The sequence below is a fragment of the Oryctolagus cuniculus genome, chromosome 6 (assembly GCF_964237555.1).
Source record: "Oryctolagus cuniculus chromosome 6, mOryCun1.1, whole genome shotgun sequence".
NCBI lineage: Eukaryota > Metazoa > Chordata > Mammalia > Lagomorpha > Leporidae > Oryctolagus > Oryctolagus cuniculus.
In genome coordinates, this window is record NC_091437.1 from 19,888,630 (window position 1) to 19,907,086 (window position 18,457).

Below are 18,457 nucleotides of genomic sequence, written 5' to 3' on the forward strand. Positions count from 1 at the left end.
GCCGGCAGAGGGCGGGAGCGCGCGGCCAAGCCTGCGCACCGACCGCAGCTCCCGGGCCCGAGCGCGCCCGCGCGTGCGCACCGGCGACCCGGGCGGCGGGTGCGGCCGGCGCGCGGGAGCCGCGAGGGAGCCGCCCCCAGGGACTGGCCGAGGTGGCTCCAGGGAGACGCACCCGCGCCGTATTTACTTATTCTTTTCTTGGATCCGCGGAAGTGGAGTCACGGATGTAAGCCCTTAATTCGCCTAGGCACGTTGGTGGGAAAAACTGAGTCCTGTAAGAGATTTGATAATTCAGGCTGGCTGAGGCCCCAGCTGCACTTCTCTGCAGCTTAAGGTCTTCGCCAGGGCAGTTAAACCCTCCATGCTTCAGCTCTCTTTGTCTAGCAGTGGTTCTCAACCTTGAATTCACATGAAAATTATTTGGGGAGCTTTTCAAAATCCTGAACCTGGCTGCACGCCAGAGCAATTAAATCAGAGTATCCAGTGGGGCGACTCAGGCATCAGTAGTTTGCAAGCCTCCCTAGAATGTTCTACAAAGTAGTTTGCCCAGCCGCCCTTCATACTGTAAGATGCTCCACCTTAACGGAACGAAACCTTCCTCAGTCCTGCATCTCCCTCCCTATCTCTTAGTTTTCCACATACTGTGTCTACTTTGCTCATCTCTCATTTCTTTTCAGATTTATTTTATTTATTTGAAAGGCAGGACGCTAGAAGGAGAGTGACAGAGATCTGCCATCTACTGGTTCACTCCCCATACGGTGGAAACAGCCCCGGATGGGCCAGGCAGAAGGCAGGAGTCAGGAACTCCATCCTGGTCTCCCACATGGGTGGCAGGAGCCCAAGTACTCGAGCCATCATCTGCTGCTTTCCCAGTCATATTAGCAGAGAGCTGGGTGTCAAGAGGAGCAGCCAGAACTCAAACGGTACTCCAGTATGAGATGGCAGCAGCACAGGCTTTGGCTTAATCCAGTGTACCCTAACACCAGCTCATCAACTTTGATTTTTGAGCCCATTTCCCTCTTGCTGAGGTCACTAGGGACCTCCACTTACAAAATCCTACAGGCAGCTCCAGTTCTCATCATGCTAGACCTCTCGGCATTATTTGCCACTACTGACCTTCAGCGACAGTCTTCATGCTCCCACCTGTCTGAATGTTCTGTCTCCTTCCCCGTGAGCCTCCAATTCCAGACCTCTCAGTGGGTGTACGCTTGGCCCTCTTCTCTAGCGAACACCCAGTTTCCAAGTGTCCTTCTTTAGGAAAATCAGCTATACCTCCTGAACTGCCCTGTGTGATTACAGCTTACCTGTGAAATTGTCTCTTAAATTAGTGATTCACTTTCATTTCAAAACTCCCATTTGCTGCTATCAGAGACATTACTGGGACATTTGATGAAATCTAAATAATGTTCATCTCTTACTAAGATAGTAAGAAATTGGAAGTCATGTTAACATCTCCTTTCATAGCCACAGCAAAATTATCAAAATCATTTGGTCTGGGATAGAGTCCTACGAATTGGAGTTCCTGCTGGCCCTGGAACCATACTTTGAGTACTGCTGCTGAAAGGGAATGCCTTTGCTTGCAGAGGAACAAAAACCCATGGAGGTATTTAGGAGTTGCAGAGTTTATGTCTGCAACTTGATTTCAAACAGCTCAGAGAGAGAGAGAGATTCCATATATACAAAAGTAGAAGAAAGGACAAAAGCATTTGCAGTGAAATGTTAACATTTGTGCAATCTGAGTAAAAAGTATATGCTCATTCTATGTATTATTCTTGCCACTTTTCTGTACCTTTGAAATGGTCAAAGTAAAAGGTTAAATCACAGACTGGGCGTTTGACCAGCAGTTAAGATCCTGCATTCCACAGTAGTTGAATGGCTCTGCCTCCTGACTTCAGTGAACATCCTGCTGACACAGACCCTGGGAGGCAGTGGTGATGGCTCAGGTGATTGGGTTCCTGCCACCTATATGGGAGAACTGAATTTTTTTTTTTTTTTTTTTGACAGGCAGAGTGGATAGTGAGAGAGAGAGACAGAGAGAAAGGTCTTCCTTTTTGCCGTTGGTTCACCCTCCAATGGCTGCCGCGGCCAGCGCGCTGCAGCCGGCGCACCGCGCTGATCCGAAGGCAGGAGCCAGGTGCTTCTCCTGGTCTCCCATGGGGTGCAGGGCCCAAGCACTTGGGCCATCCTCCATTGCCTTCCAGGGCCACAGCAGAGAGCTGGACTGGAAGAGGAGCAACCGGGACAGAATCCAGCGCCCCGACCGGAACTAGAACCGGGTGTGCCAGCGCCACAAGGCGGAGGATTAGCCTAGTGAGCTGCGGCGCCGGCCCTAGAGAACTGAATTGTGTTTCCCAATCCCAGCTGTGGTCCGCTTCAACTCTGGCCACTGTGGCCACTGGGCAGTGAACCAGTAAATGGAAAATTGTTCTATATGTCTCTTCTCTCTCTCTCTCTCTCTCTCTCTCTCTCTGTGTGTGTGTGTGTGTGTGTGACTCAAATTTTTTTTTTTTTAAATTGGAGTTCTACTTTTTTAAGTTTTTTTTTTAATCATCCACTTAAAAGGCAGAGCCACACTGAGAGAGAGAGCACGTGCTTCAGTGTGCTGGTTCACTCCCCAGATGCCTGCAACAACCAGGATGGACCAGGCCAAGATAGGAATCCATACTACACAGAGTATCCCACATGGATGCAGGGGCCCAAGCACTTGAGCCATCATCGGCTATCTCCCAAGGATTCAATAGCAGGAAACTGGAAATTATTTTCTTAAATGTTAAAAAAAGTGTGCTGGTTTAAATAATAAATACAGCCAACTCTCACTCAATCCAAAAGCTTAAATACCTATAGAGAAATTACTCCAAAGTACTTGTCTCCTGATCTGCCTGTTAACTTAATTTCAAAATGGTCTATGAAACACATGGCTACCTACTCACAACCCCCACTTGGATATATATCAGGAAGTTCAACTTTGTTTTTACTTCCTCCACAACAAACAAAAACTTCCTCTTGCAGCATTCTCTATCACCATTCACCCAGCTGGTCAAGCTAAAAACCTAGAAAAATCTCTAAATCTTTCTTCTGTTTTCAACACATATCAGGATTCTAATCACCTCTCACTTCCTCCACCTTCAAAGACTGTATCCAAACCTGTACCATAAGTTGCCTGAAGTACTTTGAGATCCTCCTAGTTGGGAGAGATTTTCTCCTCCCACAAGTTTGCCAAAAAGCACCCCAAATTATAACATATAAATCATGATGCGACTCTCCTGCTAGTACTATTCCATGGCATCCCATGGATGAATGAAAACAAACATACTGGGGGCCAGCACTGTGACTTAGCGAGTGAAGCTGCAGCCTGCGGTGCCGGCATCCCATGTGGGCAGCAGTTCGAGATCCGGCTGCTCCACTTCCTATCCAGCTCTCTGTTATGGCCTGGGAAAGCAGTGGAAGATGGCCCAGGTCCTTCGACCTCTGTACCCACATGGGACACCCGTAGGAAGCTCTTGGTTCCTGCTCCAGATCGGCGCAGCTCAGACCATTGCGGCCAGCTGGAGGGTGAATCAGCGGATGGAAGACCTCTCTGTCTCTCTCTCTGTCTCTATCTCTCTCCCTATCTCTCTCCCTCTCCCTCTCCCTCTCCCTCTCCCTCTCCCTCTCTCTCTGTGTGGCTCTGACTTTCAAATTCATAAATATGTCTTTTTTAAAAAAAAAAAAAAGAAAAGAAAACATACTTACCGTGGCTTACGGCCCCATGTGATCAGCAACATGTCTGTTCTCCTACCTCATTTCCTTCCATGTCAGCCTTTTTGAATGTGTTCACCCAAACTGGGAGGGGTAGGTAAGGCAGTAGATGCCCAAGGCCTAACCCCTAGAACCTGTGAATATCTTACCTTACATTGCAAAGGAGATTCTTGCAGATACGATTAAGTCAAGGATCATGAAATGAGAAGATTGCTGGATTAACCAAGGAAGCCTCAAGTAAGGACCAGGACCTTTATAAATGAAAGAATACAGAGTGAAAACAGCAGATGTGATGATGGAAACAGCACTTTCAATACTGGCTTTGAAAACGGCAGATCCATGAAGAGGCGGTGGCATTCTGGAAGTGAGACTGAGTGTTGCTGAACTAAAGTCTAGGTCTCCAGCAGTGCTCCCTTCTTTCCAGAAGTTCTAGGTAAAATCCTTTCCCTTGCTTTTTCCAGCTCCCAGAGACTACCTGCTTTCCATGATTTGCAGCACCTTCCTTAATCTCTAAGACCCACAGTGGAGGCTCTTCCAACTTCCTTCCCTTCCTTCTTCCACGTACAAAGAGCCTTGTGCTTACATTTGGCCTACCAGACAATCCAAGATAACTTTTCCATTCCAAATCCTTAATTTAATCATACCTGCAAAGTCCTGTTTGTCACGTAACATAATCATAGCTTCTAGGGATGTAAGCATGGACTCTTTTTTCTTTTTTTAACAGGCAGAGTGGATAGTGAGAGAGAGAGACAGAGAGAAAGGTCTTCCCTTTTGCTGTTGGTTCACCCTCCAATGGCCGCCACGGCTGGCACGCTGCGGCCGGCGCACCGCGCTGATCTGAAAGCAGGAGCCAGGTGCTTCTCCTGGTCTCCCATGGGGTGCAGGGCCCAAGCACTTGGGCCATCCTCCACTGCACTCCCTGGCCACAGCAGAGAGCTGGCCTGGAAGAGGGGCAACCAGGACAAAATCCAGTGCCCCGACCGGGACTAGAACCCTGTGTGCCGGCGCCGCTAGGTGGAGGATTAGCCTATTGAGCTGTGGTACCAGCCACATGGACATTTTTGGAACCATTATTCTGTCTACTACACAGTACCACATACATACATGAAATTTCTTATGCAGTTCTATGCCATAAAATTGGAGATGCATACAGATCAGGACATATTCCCAGTAACAACCAAAACAGTAAAGAGCCACCTCATTTGTGGAGCCATTGAAGGAACTCCATAGATCAATAGAAGAGAAACCCCAAGACTGAATTGACTTTTTGGCACTATAGAAACTATTTCCAGATATCAGCAGACAAGGAGTTTTGATTAGCCAGAAATTAGGCAATGATCCTGAACTGGAAAATGGAGAAAAGCATCTTTTCCTCATTGTCAGCATTCAGAAGATGCTGTAATTCAGCATCATATGGGGAACCTGTCTTCTGCCAAGGGCCTTTTTGGCTATTTATAACATCACACCTGGGGCATACAAAGTTATCAACTTGAAAATTAGCCTGCCAGATTTACTGAATTTAAGAGTCCTGCCTGTGGTTGCCTTGGCAGGGGCAGACCAAATGACTTTGCTGGACTTACACTGCCCCTGGCCATAGGTTTCCCACACCTGCTTCATGATTCCCTAGATAAAAGGCATTATCCAGTTCAGTTTGTTTAATCACTCACATTAAATGTTCTGTACGTCTAATACACCTTAATAATATTTTTTTAAAAGTGAACAATTATCTCGTTAGTTTTGTGATGACTTACAATAATCTTTAACAGACCAAGGAAAAGGGCCTTGGGGACCCATTGGTCCAAATCTTTCTACCAGGAATGCTGTGCAAGTAGATATGAAATCAGCACAAAGTTGCTGTTTTTCTTGACGCTTGTAAAGACATAAGGTAAAACACTGAAGTGCTTTATGATTGTTTATGACCATGATGCTACTAATAAACCACCCATTTCCAGCCTCTTTACAGCAGAACCAAGTAACGAGACAAGCTTAGAAGGCAGGATGCAGAGGGAGACTCGAAGCTTTGGGGCCGGACACAGTGGATTTGTACCGCAGACTTCCATTTAGTAGCCACGTGAACTTGAGTAAGTTCTCAACCTCAGTGTCTGCATGAGTTAAGTGAGGGAAAGTACAAATAAAACTTTGAGGAGTCAGTGTTGAAACCAGGTTGTAGTGGTGAGGGCTCTGCTCTTATTGATGCACATTTCATTGGAAATGGTTGCAACCGGGAACGTTCAAGTAAGGGCTCTTTAACACACTAGCCTGACCTCCAAAGAGGACGTCAATGACGCGCAAGTGCAGTAGCTATCCGTTAAATAACCCAATCTATGCACCAGAAGCTTCTTGGGCCGGAAGTGTCTGTGCCCCTAACTAACATGGCGTAAAGGTGATTTCCGTTCTCTTCCAGCCAGTAATTGGGCTCCGCAGCTTCTCGCGGTTTTACGGGTTGCCGCCAGTGTAAGCAACACCTCTCCGTCGTCCTCCCGAGGAAGGCGGGGCAACGAAGGAATTGCTGACTAGTGATTGGTTGCGGCGCTCTAGGAACGTGGCTACAGGGAGTTGGATAATCCACGCTCGGCTTTAACTGGTTGCCAAGAGGCGGGGCGACGCGACCGCTACTGAAGTGGCCGCCGTGGCGAGGAGAGCCATGGGTCAGGCGGCGAAGGTGACAGGGCTCAGGAGGGGGTGGGGTGGTGCCGACTGGGAGGGTCAGGGGGTGGCCTTTCGAAGGTTTTTGGAGTCTGGAGGCTGGGCGCAGGACCCGCCTTGGCGGACGCGGCCGCTGCCTCATAGGAGCCGAATGGCCAGGGGCGGAGGAGGTGGGAGGGAGGCTGCCCGGCGGCTCGTACTTCTGCTTCCTAATAGGGTGCGGAGTGCGCATCTGATTCACGCCAGCCCGTCGAGCACCGCCCCCGTTTCAGCCCGGCCCAGCTCAGGGAGGCGTGGGAGATGCGCGGGCCGTCCTGAGCTGCAGCCCTATGCTGATGGGCAGAGTTGGTGGGGATAAACAGGTGCACAGAAGCCCAGGAACCAAGGAAACCGAGTTGCATTGACATGACTCGCCCAGAGTACCACTGCCTTAGCAAGACAGAGCAGAGAGCCGCGAGATCTGAGTTTGCAGCGGGAGGCCCGGCCCCTCCCCGGTCACCCCTCTCAGTACCTGGTCTCTGACTCGCTTCTTGTCCAGCCGATGCTTGTTCCTGACCGGGCACGCATCTTTAGGTTAACGCCGTCAGACGGCCAGCTGGAACTCGCGGTTGCTGCTGGTGAGCAGGAATCGGCCTGGGAAGGGGAAGAGGCCTGCTACAGCCCCGTGAGGGAGAGCAGTGCGCTGGGCTGGTGCGTGACGGAGCCGCCAGGTTGTCCTCAGTGTTTCTGATCTTGGATTATCAGCAGACTTCAATGTGTGTCACGGCACCAACAGAAACACTTGTACAGCGTTATCCATGTGAGGAATACAGTGACTGCCCGTGAAAGCTATTAATAATGGTTTAATGCCGAGCCAGCGTGCAGCCCGTATCGACCAGGCTTCATGGAGCAAAAGTAAACTGCCCCGGGGTGCCTTTATGAAGTCTAGCTGGTAGTAAGATTTTGAACAAGTTTTTAATTACAATTGTAATAAGTGCTTCAGAATGAAAATACAGTGTGTTTTGTAAGCATATAACCAGGATTTATTCTATTTGGAGGGATACAAAAAAAAGAAAAAGAAAAGGAGGTGTAAATAAGGTGAGGCCTGACGTTTGACACTAATCAGCTAGAACAAGTATTTCAGAAAGAAACTAGCATATGGGAAGCTGTTGAAATGGCAGGTTGCTTGGAGGGCATGGATACAAATGAAATTAAGTAGGATTCATTCCACAAACACTTGCCAAGGCATACCATCTTTAGTTGGCACCTATACTAAGTAAATGTGGAGGATACAGAGGTAACCTAGAAGGCTTTGAAGAAATATGGGACAACAGTAGGTAAGCATTTAATACGCAAACAGTGTACTAAGTGCCCACAGCCATGGCTGTACCAGGGAAGAGACTTAGAAGGGATGCGTGAATACGGCTGTCTACAGTGGAATCTAGTACAGAAATTATATCATACTTACACACTGTTCAAATTGGCCCATTACTCAAGAATATTGAGGTCGAAGGGGTAAATAGTTTATCCAGGCTTATAATAAATGACAATGTTGGGTTCATACTGATTTGACTATAAAGAATCCTTTTTCCATATACGATGCATAAATTTATCCAATCAACCTAAGTAAAAGTGGAAGACAGTCTGTGACCTAGCTTTCAGCATTTTAATAAAATCTATAAGCTCCAAGATTATATTAGCTGCAATGGTTCTGTGCAGAAATAGTAAAATTTTCTTTTTCTTACACAAGTTCTTAGAGATAGAATTTGTTATATTAATGGAGTCATTTTTTTCTCTTTTTTCCCCTTAAGTAGTGTGTGAAGTGGTTAGGTTTATACACATTAGACTTTCCTAGTGCTATGTACCTGTCTTTTACCACTCTTGCATAATTAAACTCCCTGGATTTCTATATATTTTTTAAAGATTTATTTATTTGAAAGGCAGAGTTAGAGAGAGAGAGAGAGAGAGAGAGAGAGAGAGAGGTCTTCCATCCACTGGTTCACTCCTTAGATGGCTGCAGTGACCAGAGCTGTGCCAATCTGAAGCCAGGAGCCAGGAGGTTCTTCTGGGTTTCCCACAGGGGTACAAGGTCCCAGGGACTTGGGCCAACTTCTGTTACTTTCCCAGGCCATTTCCAATAAGGTATATTGGAAGTGGAGCAGCTGGGACTTGAACCAGTGTCCATATGGGATGCCTGCACTGCAAGCAACAGCTTTACCTGCTACACTCCATAATGCTTTTAAATGCATATTTCTACAAAAACAGTGTAGGCTTTTACAATCTAGCACTTCAAAATTTTTTTTTAAAAAAAGATTGTGTGTTTATTTGAAAAACAGAGAGGAAGAGAGAAAGAAATCTTCATCCACGGGTTCACTTTTCAAGTGACAGCGACAGCCAGGGCTGGTTCCAGGTGAAGCCAGGAGCCGGAACTCTAATCTGGTCTCCCACATGGGTATTAGGAGCCCCAGTACTTGGGCTGTCTTCTACTGCCTTCCCGTATGCTCCCTGGAAGTGGAATATCAGGAAGAACTGGCAATCTGATACGGGATGCCAGACTCTTAAGCAGCAGCTTAATCCCAGTGTGCCACAGTGCTAGTCCCAGAAACCGTCCTTTCTGTGTCCATTACTCAGTTCCACAGCCACTTCCTGTTTTAAGTTACCTGTTACAAGCAGGCCATGTCATAGTACTGAAATCTGTATTCATTTTCTATGGCTGTCATTAAGGGTGCAGGTCGAGCATCTGTATTCTAAAAATCTGAAATCAGGAACACTTCTTGTCCCAGATATTTTGGGTGAAGAGTATTCAATCTGTGCCATAAACTGGGTGGCTTAGAACAACAGAAATTTATTATTTCACAGATCTTTAAACTAGAAGTCCTGGATCAAGATGCTGTTAGCACTGTGCTCCCTCTGAAATTCTGGAATCTTTGCTTTCTTTTCTTCTTGGCTGCTGTTAATCCTCGGTGTTCTTTAGCTTGCTGTTGTATCACACCAGTGGCTGCTTTTGTTGTCTTCACACGACTGTATTTCTCCTGTGTGTTTCTATTTTCATGTGGCGTTTTCTCTTCTAATAAGGACATTAGTCATATTGGATTAGAGTCACCCTAATAACCTAATTTTTTTCATTGTTATTCTGTTAATATGGTGTATTAACATGGATTGATATTCAGTTATTTCAGATGTTAAAGCATCTTGCTTTCTTCAGCTAAACCTCACTTAATCATGCTGTGTAATTTATGTTGTTGGATCTTCACTGCTATTACTTATTGAGGACTTGTTTGATATCTTTGTCCAGTTTTGGTGTGGTTGTAATACTAACCTCAATGATAATAACATAACCTTTGTTATGTCTTCAAAGACCCTATTTCCAAATAAAGTCACACTGGTACTTGAGATTAGGACTTTACCATGACCTTTGGGAAGACACAGTTCAAGCCATAACACTGTGGGAAATCCACATTTTATTTACGCATTCATGAGTTAATGGACATTTTTTTTCCATTTGCTGGCTATAATGAATATTGCTGCTGTGCACATTAATGTACAAGCTTTTGTGTATCCTGTATTTACACCCAATAGTGGAATTACTGGGTCATATAATGTGGTATATTTAACTTTTCAGCAAATGCCAAACTCTTCCAAAGCAGTTACACCATTACGTTCCCACCAACAAAGTATAAGAATTCCAATTTTTCCATCCTTGCCAACACTTGTTACTATCTTTTTTACTTTAGGCATCATATTGGAGTAAAGGGGTTTCTTATCAAGGTTTAGGTTTCTATTTCCCAGACGGAAAATGATGTTGAGCATCTTTTCATGGCTCATTGACTGTACATTCTTTTTTTGGAAAAATTTCTATTCAAATCCTTTTCCTAGGGGCAGAATTTATGGTGCAACAGATTAAGCCTCCATATCTGAGGTCAGTTAAACTTTCAGCTTCTGTATTTCCAGTCTGGCTTCTTGCTAATGCACCTGAGAAGGCAGCAGATGATGGCCCAAGTAGTTGCGTCCCTGCCCACCGACATGGGAGATCCAGGTTAACCTCCTGGCTCCTGTCTTGGGCCTGGCCCAGTCTTAGCTGTTGCAGGTATTCAAGGGAGTGAACCAGTGGATGAAAGATACTTTGTGTCTTTCTTCCCTCTTTGCTCTGTTACTGTCTCTGCCTCTCTCTGTCACCCTGTCTTTCAGTTAAATAAGCATGTCTTTTAAATCTTTTGCCTAGGGGTACACATTTTGTCTAGTATTTTAAGACATAGTTGGAATGTCTGCATGCCATAACGGAGTGTCTGGATTCTAATCCTGGCTCCACTTCCAGTTCCAGCTTCCTGCAAATATGCACCCTGGGAGATAGCATGTGATGGCTCAATAGTTGGGTCCTGGCCACCTGCCTGGGAAATCTTGATTGATTGCTGCCACCTGGCTTTGGCCTGGCACTCGCTTCCCTGGCTATTGCAGGTATTTGGGTGGTGAACTAGCAGGTGGAAGATCTCTGTTTCTGTCTGCCTTTTAAATAAATTTAAAAATAAACAAACATTTGTATGTTTTAAAGTTAGGGATTTCAAAATTGTCATTGAGTTGTAAGAGTTTATATACTGTAGCTACTAGACTTTTCTCATATGTATGATTTGCAAATATTTTCTCCCCTTCTGTGAGTTGTTTTTAATAGTGTCCTATTTTTCTTTTTAAGGTAATTAATGTATTTTCATTATTATTATTTCACCATAATTGGGCCAGGCTGAAGCCAGAGTAAGTGGCAGGGACCCAAACACTGAGTCATCATCTGCTGCCTCCCAGCGTATGCATCAGAAGGAAGCTAGAATGAAAACCAGAGGCAGAACTTAAATCAGGCACTCTGATGTGCAGTGTGGTCATCCCATGTGGTGTCTTAATCACTGCACCCTCTCTTTCCCTGTTTAAAATATATGTTTATAAAGATGTGAATGCATAAATGGTGCTAAAAGGTGTTACAGAAAACTGATAATTACCTACCTCCTTCTATTGGTTCTTAATTCCTGCAGGGAAAGGCCATTTTATCTTGCCTCCCTGCTTCTAAACAACATGTTTAGACTGCTCTTTATTGTTGCTTTCCCCTTTGGACTTACCCTTTATTGACTTTTAACCATGGAAGATTAGGGCTAATCTCCCCCTTTACCTCCTGTCTTCTTAGTATATGAAAGGTGGTCACTCACTTTTCACCTTTGATCCTATTATTCCTATGTAAAAATTGTCCCTAGCTGGGCCCTCTAATATAGTACATGATTGCATTGCCTTTCTTTTCTAGTTCTTAGCTTTTCTTGAAATTAACAACTTCCAACAGTATCTTTTCTGGAGCAGGCCAGCCTTTTCCTGTCCTTTGGACCAGTTGTGGGCATTTATTTGTCCTTCCCCCTCCTCTCTTTGTCTCCTATTTTAAATCACACGTTGTTAGATTTCGTGAGTCACCCTCTTGTTTTCGTCAAGCATATTCTTCAGCATTTTAATAAAGGATATACAACAGTTTAAAAAACTTGACCTTTCTGAAAATGTCTGCTTGCCCTTGTATTGGGTGGTAGTTTATGTGTGGTATTCTGAGCTGCGCCTTTTCTTTCAAAACTTGAAATTATTGTTAGATTATTTTCTTTCTTATAGGGATACTATTTTGAAGTCAAATGCCATTCTGACTTTGTAATCCTCTGCATATAAATTCTTTTTTTCTCTTTATCAGCAATGTGCAGAATTTATATCATGAAATGCTATGATGTGACTTTTATGTTGGATACTTGGTGGAATCCTTTGTGTCTAGCAACTTAAGTGGTTTACTTAGTGAAATTTTCTTGATTTACCTTTTAACTTGTTCTACTTGTCTATTCTGTCTTTTTGGTACTCCTGGCAATAGGTTGGACCTTCTAGACTACTCTCTGTTTTCTTATCTTTTCCCTCCTCGATCTGTACCTCTAAATGTTTAGTCTGCATTTGAGGTAGTTTCCTTCTTCATCTTCACTGTCACTCACTTGATATCTAATTCTGGTGAGTTTTCTGAATATTCCTTTTTAAATTTACTATAGCTTTTATTTGTTGTTATTCTATGTTTGCAATAATTCAAGTTTCTAAAGAAGTTTGTTATGGTTATTTAGTTTTTTGTTTTATTTTATTTTTAAGTTTTCTCCCCATTCCCTGTTTCTCTTTTGGTGTCTGCCTTTGATATTATGGATTTATTATTACGGCCATGCGTAACATAATGACTTTTTGGTCAATGATGACTGCACAGAAATGTAATCCCGTAAAACTGTAGTGGAGCTGAAAATGTCCTGTCTGCAAGCGTTACACATCACTCACATGTTTGTGGTCATGCTAGTGTAAACAAACCTACTGTACTGCCAGTCAAATAAAAGTATAGCACATCCAATTATATACAGTCCATGATCCTCACACTTGGTAATGATAAACGCTGGAATACTGGTTTATGTATTTACTATACTAGACTTTTTGTTCTCATTTTAGAGGTATTCCTTCTACTTATAAAAATAAGTCATTGTAAAGTAGTTTGCCACGTTACGCAGCAGTAGCCATCTATGTCTTGTGTTTATTAGGTTTCTTAATTGCATCGAGAGCACGTTGTGTGGTCTGTACCACCTGGTTTTGTGTAAACATGCTCTGTGATGTCTGCACAATGTCAAAATCACCTAATGACACGTTTCTTAAACCATATCCCTGTCATTAAGCAACATATGACTGTGTATGAAACACAAGACGGTGCTTAGCACACTGTGCTATGTCCCTGTTGGATACTGCTCTCTGGAGAGCAGCCTGGAGGAAAAAGGCATTGATGGCAGCGTGGCAAACCTTTATCAATAATCTCAGGGAGATACAGGGAAGGTTTGGGGATTGGAGGGTTGGAGGATGTAAAAAAGATGAGTGAAAATCCTAAGGTTTCCACAAGTACGGTCAGGTACTTGACCTATAGGGCAGGCAGATGGCCTAGCAGTTAAGACACCTAGGTTCAATACCTGATCCCAGCTCCTGACTCCAGCTTCCTGCTAATGGGGATCCTGGGAGGTGGTGGTGATGGCTCAGGGATTGGGTCATTGGGGAGTAAATCAGCAGGTAGATCTCTCTCTCCCTCTCTCCCTCTTCCCTCATCCCCTTCTCCCCCTCTCCTCTGTATATTTACTTCTCTGCCTCTCAAAGAAATAAATAACTTTTTTTAAAAAAGAAAAAAAATGACCTTCAGATTTCTGACTTGAGGAACTCAGTGACCTGTAATAACTGTAAGTGAGAAAGAGCAGCATTGGGAGAACAGTTTTAAGTGTCTTTGTGAAAGGTGCTTTGTGAAAGGAAGTGTGAGATGAACGCACCCTTTCGCTAAAGCCTCTTCACAATCTGTCTTCTGCAAAAATTCCAGACTGTGTTCTCTCCATTTTTTCCCACACAGACTCAGCATGTTCTTGAATCTCAGCTTTCCTCTTTGCTCTTGAGAACTCTAAATCAAATTTGCCTAAATTGTTAGAAACTTCCTTTTGGGGACCCTTAAAATATAATAAATTCCCGATTTTGTGTTTGTATTATTTTAAGAGAAGGTGAAAGCCTCAATATATTAAGAAAGATCAGGGGTAGGCATTTGGCAGAGCAGCCCCATTGCTGTGTGGGATACCTGCATCCCATCTCGGAGTGTCAGGTTGAATCCCAGCTCCTCATTTCTGATCCAGCCTCCTGCTCAGGCTCACTCGAGGAGGCAACAGATGATGTCTCAAGTACTTGGGGTCCTGCCACCCACGTGGGAGACTGGATTGAATTCTGGGCCCCTCAATTCACCCTGACATAGTCTTGGCTGTTGAAGGCGTTTGGGGAGTGAACCAGATAGAATTTTCTTTCAGTCTCTATGCCTTTCAAATAAAATGAAAATTTTAAAAAAATTAAAAAAAAAAAATGATGATTCGGGGCCGGCGCTGTGGCTCACTTGGTTAATCCTCCACCTACGGCGCCAGCATCCCATATGGGCGCCGGGTTCTAGTCCCGGTTGCTCCTCTTCCAGTCCAGCTCTCTGCTGTGGCCCGGGAAGGCAGTGGAGGATGGCCCAAGTGCTTGGGCCCTGCACCTGCATGGGAGACCAGGAAGAAGTACCTGGCTCTTGGCTTCGGATCAGCGTAGCTCCAGCTATAGCGGCCATTTGGGGGGTGAAGGAAGAAAGGAAGACCTTTCTCTCTGTCTTTCACTAACTCTTATCTGTCAAATAAGAGGTGGGGGGAGGGAGGAAGAGAAGAGACGAGACGAGACTGCTCTAGACTGGTCGAGTTGGCTATTTTGGAAGAATGGTTTCTGGCAAGAGGATTGCAAACTTTTTTCAAGAAGTGTGTTTCAGTTCATTTATAGGCAAAGTGGACATGCATCTTTGACTTGAGAATTGGGCTTTGCTTCAGATGAGATAAAATATCTCTTAGGATTTTTGTTTTTATTGTTGTTTAACTTACTTGAGAGGCAGTGGGAAGGCGCTCCCATTTGCTGGCTGACTCGTAATGCTTTCCCGCCTGGAGTGTGTTGAACCAAAGGTGGGAGTTAGGAGCTCAACCCAGGGTGTCAGGAACCTGCTCATGTGAACAAATCACCTGTTAGTTTCCAGACTCTGCATTAGCAGATGGCTGGAATTAGTAGCTTCAGCTGGTATTGGCACTAAACTGTGAGACAGTGGCATTTTAGCCACTGGGCTAAATGCCTGTCCCCAATTGATAAACTTTTTAAAAGATTTTATTTATTTATTTTAGAGGAAGAGTTACAAGCAGAGGGAGAGACAGAAAGAAAGGTCTTCCGTCTTCTGATTAACTCCCCAAATGGCCACAATGGCCAGAGTTGATCCAATCCGAAGCCAGGAGCCGGGAGCTTTTAATGGGTCTCCCACACAGGTGTGGGAGCCCAAGGCCTTGACCCATCTTCTGCTGCTTTCCCGGGTCATATCAGAGAGCTGGATGAGAAGAGGAGCAGCCAGGACTAGAACTGGTGCCCATATGGGATGCTGGCACCGCAGCCAGAGGCTCAGCCAACTACGCCGCAGTACCGGCTGTGAACTTCTTTAAAATGCTTGCTTGTGTTCAACAGCAAGGCAATGGAGACAGACAGATCCTCCATCTGCTGATTCACTCCTCAGGTGGCTGCCGGGGTTGTGCCAGGCCTAAGCCAGGAGCCTGAAACTCCCTCTTGGTCTCCCATGTGGGTGGCAGGGGCCCAAGCACATGAACTGTCATCTACTGCCTCCTGAATTCATTAGGAGGAATCAGGATCAGAAGTAGAGTTGCCGGGGCTAGAACCAGCATTCCGTTATGGGCTGCAGGTATTTCAAATGGTACCCCAACCTGCTGTATCCCACTGCCTGTCCCCTATTCTTAACTTTTTGAGAACTTTGTGTGTAATTTTTAAAAATAAAGCAAGTAGTTTTTAATTTAAAGACAAATAACAAGGGAAAGTTATTTTGTCAAGCCCTGTTTTTCACCAGCTATTTTGAAAAAATAGTCTCAGGAACAAACAGAAAAATAATCCTGCTTAATCTTTGTTATACAGTTAGGTAAATGGTGAATTTTTTTTCTTTGGAGGTAAGACCCAAATTCCGATTTTTCTTTACAGGTTTTGCAGCTTTTTAAAACACTGCACAGGACCAGACAGCAAGTTTTTAAAAATGATGCCAGAGCATTAGAAGGCAAGTGTACTTTTTCTTACCCTTGGAAGCAAGTCCATTGTTTACGTGGCTGCTGATCTATCCACAAGACCCTGTATGGTCAAGACCCTTCTCAGGGAATGACCTTCACTGTCCTTCCCTTAGTGGTGTGCTTTAAAGATTCATTTCCATGACACTTCTTTGAGGAATATCTAGTTAGAAAAGAACTTCTTTAAAAAAATATTTATTTATTTGAAAGAGTTACACAGAGAGAGAAGAGGCAGAGAGAGACAGAGAGGTCTTCCATCTGTTGGTTCACTCTCCAGATGGCCGCAGCGGCCAGAGCTGCGCCAATCCGAAGCCAGGAGCCAGGACCTTCTTCTGGATTTCCCATGCGGGTGCAGAGACCCAAGGACTTGGGCCATCTTACACTGCTTTCCCAGGCCACAGCAGAGAGCTGGGTTAGAAGTGGAGCAGCACGGACTCAAACCGGCACCCATATGGGATGCCGGCACTGCAGGCGGCAGCTTTACCCGCTACTCCACAGCGGCAGCCTCCCAAAAAGAAAATTTTTAAAGATCAAGTTTTCATAAAGAATCAGCAAAAATGAACAAGAATTTTAGTGTTCTCTTGTCGCTCCCCGTCTTCATGGAGGAACGACACTAAGCCCTGCCTAGGCTTCATATCCGAGTCACGGCACCATTATGTCGCTCCCCGTCTTCGTGGAGGAACGACACAGGACCCTGCGCTGTTCTTTCGTCTGCTCGGCCTTCCCCGGGTTTGCTGCTGGTTCTTCCCGGGTTGGCTACTGTCCCTTCCACCTCCGTGGAAGGGCGGTTCCCCCTGCCACATTCCCCACTTCCGCAGGGGAGCGGCACACTGCCGGCCGGTTCTCTCGGGGGCTGCACAGGTGTTCCCCTTAGATGTTCCTCCTAGATGTTCCTGGTGCATGTTGTCTCTCTCCTCCTTTATAGTCCTCCTCCGCCAATCCCAACTCGGCTGCCCACACGCCGAGTACGCTGCTCTCCTCCAATCAGGAGCAGCTCTTGCACTTATCAAGTTGGTAAGGGGCAGCTGGGTAGAAGCTGTACGCTCCTCTCCCAGCGCCACATTGTGGGAGAGCAGATGCATAGAATAAGTCTTAATTCCAGTAACTTAGTCTAGTCCGGGTTGCTCCCCACACTCTATTGCTTTGTTCAAGCCTTTCTAGGGTGGGGAACGTCCAGCCTACAAGCTGTATAAGGCCTGAATAATCATTTGGTGTGGTCCCGCCAAGGCAGCCACTAGTGGGACTAAAAATTTAATAAATCTGTAGCAGGCTAGTCTTAAGTTGATAATTTTGTATGACCCACAAATGATGTAAATATCAAAATGGCCCTTGGCAGAAAAATGATTCCCTAACGCTACACCATTCCTCCATTATATAATCAAATTTCACATTTTCTAGAGCCACGTGCTACCATATATTGTTATGCTGTGTATTAGTCTGCAAGTCACAGCAGCTGTGAAAGAGAATCATCCCAAATGATTCCAAATTCACTCTCTCCACTGGTTTAAGTAGCTTCTGTCAAGTGGAAGTCACAGCTCTAAACCTTAAGTTTTGTGTTAGTCATGTTCAGTCTGCTCCTCATGTACTTGTAAACCCCCTTAACAGGGCACCTGGGTAAAGTGTCCCATTGCCCCCTAGGAATTCAGTTTCTGTAATTCACCTAAAATAATTTAAATATTTTAGTGTATATACCATTTTATGTGTACTTAATATGAATTCTTGATTTAATTCTCATAACGGCTCTGTGTGAGGTGGTTACAATTATAATCCTACTTCTTCAGATGAAAAAAACTGACAAAACATGAAAAGATTTGTCCCCTATCATATTTAGGAAGAGGTGGAGCTGAGAGTTAACCTCAGCAGTCTGATCTGAAGCCCGAAATTTTCACCTTCTAACGTATCTGGACAGAAGGTTTATGGCTATTGCTATTCTCCATCAGCATGGTATATTTTTTGCTTTAAATTTTTTAAGATAAATACATATTAAGAACAGTTAACATGTCTGCATGTTTTATATATATATGTTATTTATATATATATACTTTGTGTATATATATATACACACTTCATTTATACTTTGTGTGACTGTTCCATTAAATGCTCAAACAGCACAATAAAGTCAGATTGGACTCAGTCACACTCCTGTAATGTTACCAGCATCTCAGTGACATATGTGAATAAGAGTTTGATTTATCACTCATTCTACTTTTCAGTCAAAACACTCAAAATTATGTTTCCTGTTTTCTGTGATTTTTATTTTAATGTTTGTGTGTATGTTGATTCTGTTTATTTTTTAAAAGGCATTTTAATCCAAATCCTTGGATTTATAGAAATCAAGCATTGAATTGGTTTTATTAGAATCCTTTAGCTATAGGTCCACAAATGAAGCCATAAGTTTTAGAGTACAAAAGTTTCTGTTAGGT

General features: G+C 44.5%; 1 protein-coding gene across 4 annotated transcripts in view; it reads left to right on the forward strand.

Annotated features, from left to right (window-relative positions):
* The first annotated feature begins 90 nt into the window (after positions 1-90).
* The window catches only part of LYRM7 (LYR motif containing 7), a 30,788-nt gene continuing 12,421 nt past the window's right edge, over positions 91-18,457 (forward strand). The window contains exons 1-4 of one of the 4 annotated variants that reach the window (XM_070076088.1): positions 91-255; positions 5,691-5,819; positions 6,143-6,400; positions 15,955-16,027. In XM_070076088.1, coding sequence (XP_069932189.1) covers positions 6,383-6,400; positions 15,955-16,027 — 91 coding nt within the window. In that variant the 5' untranslated portion in view covers positions 91-255; positions 5,691-5,819; positions 6,143-6,382. Of the gene's footprint in view, positions 256-4,011; positions 4,172-5,690; positions 5,820-6,142; positions 6,401-6,553; positions 7,002-15,954; positions 16,032-18,457 lie in introns of those variants that run through there. The other 3 variants (XM_051844193.2, XR_011389713.1, XM_070076089.1) reach the window with 3 other exon arrangements.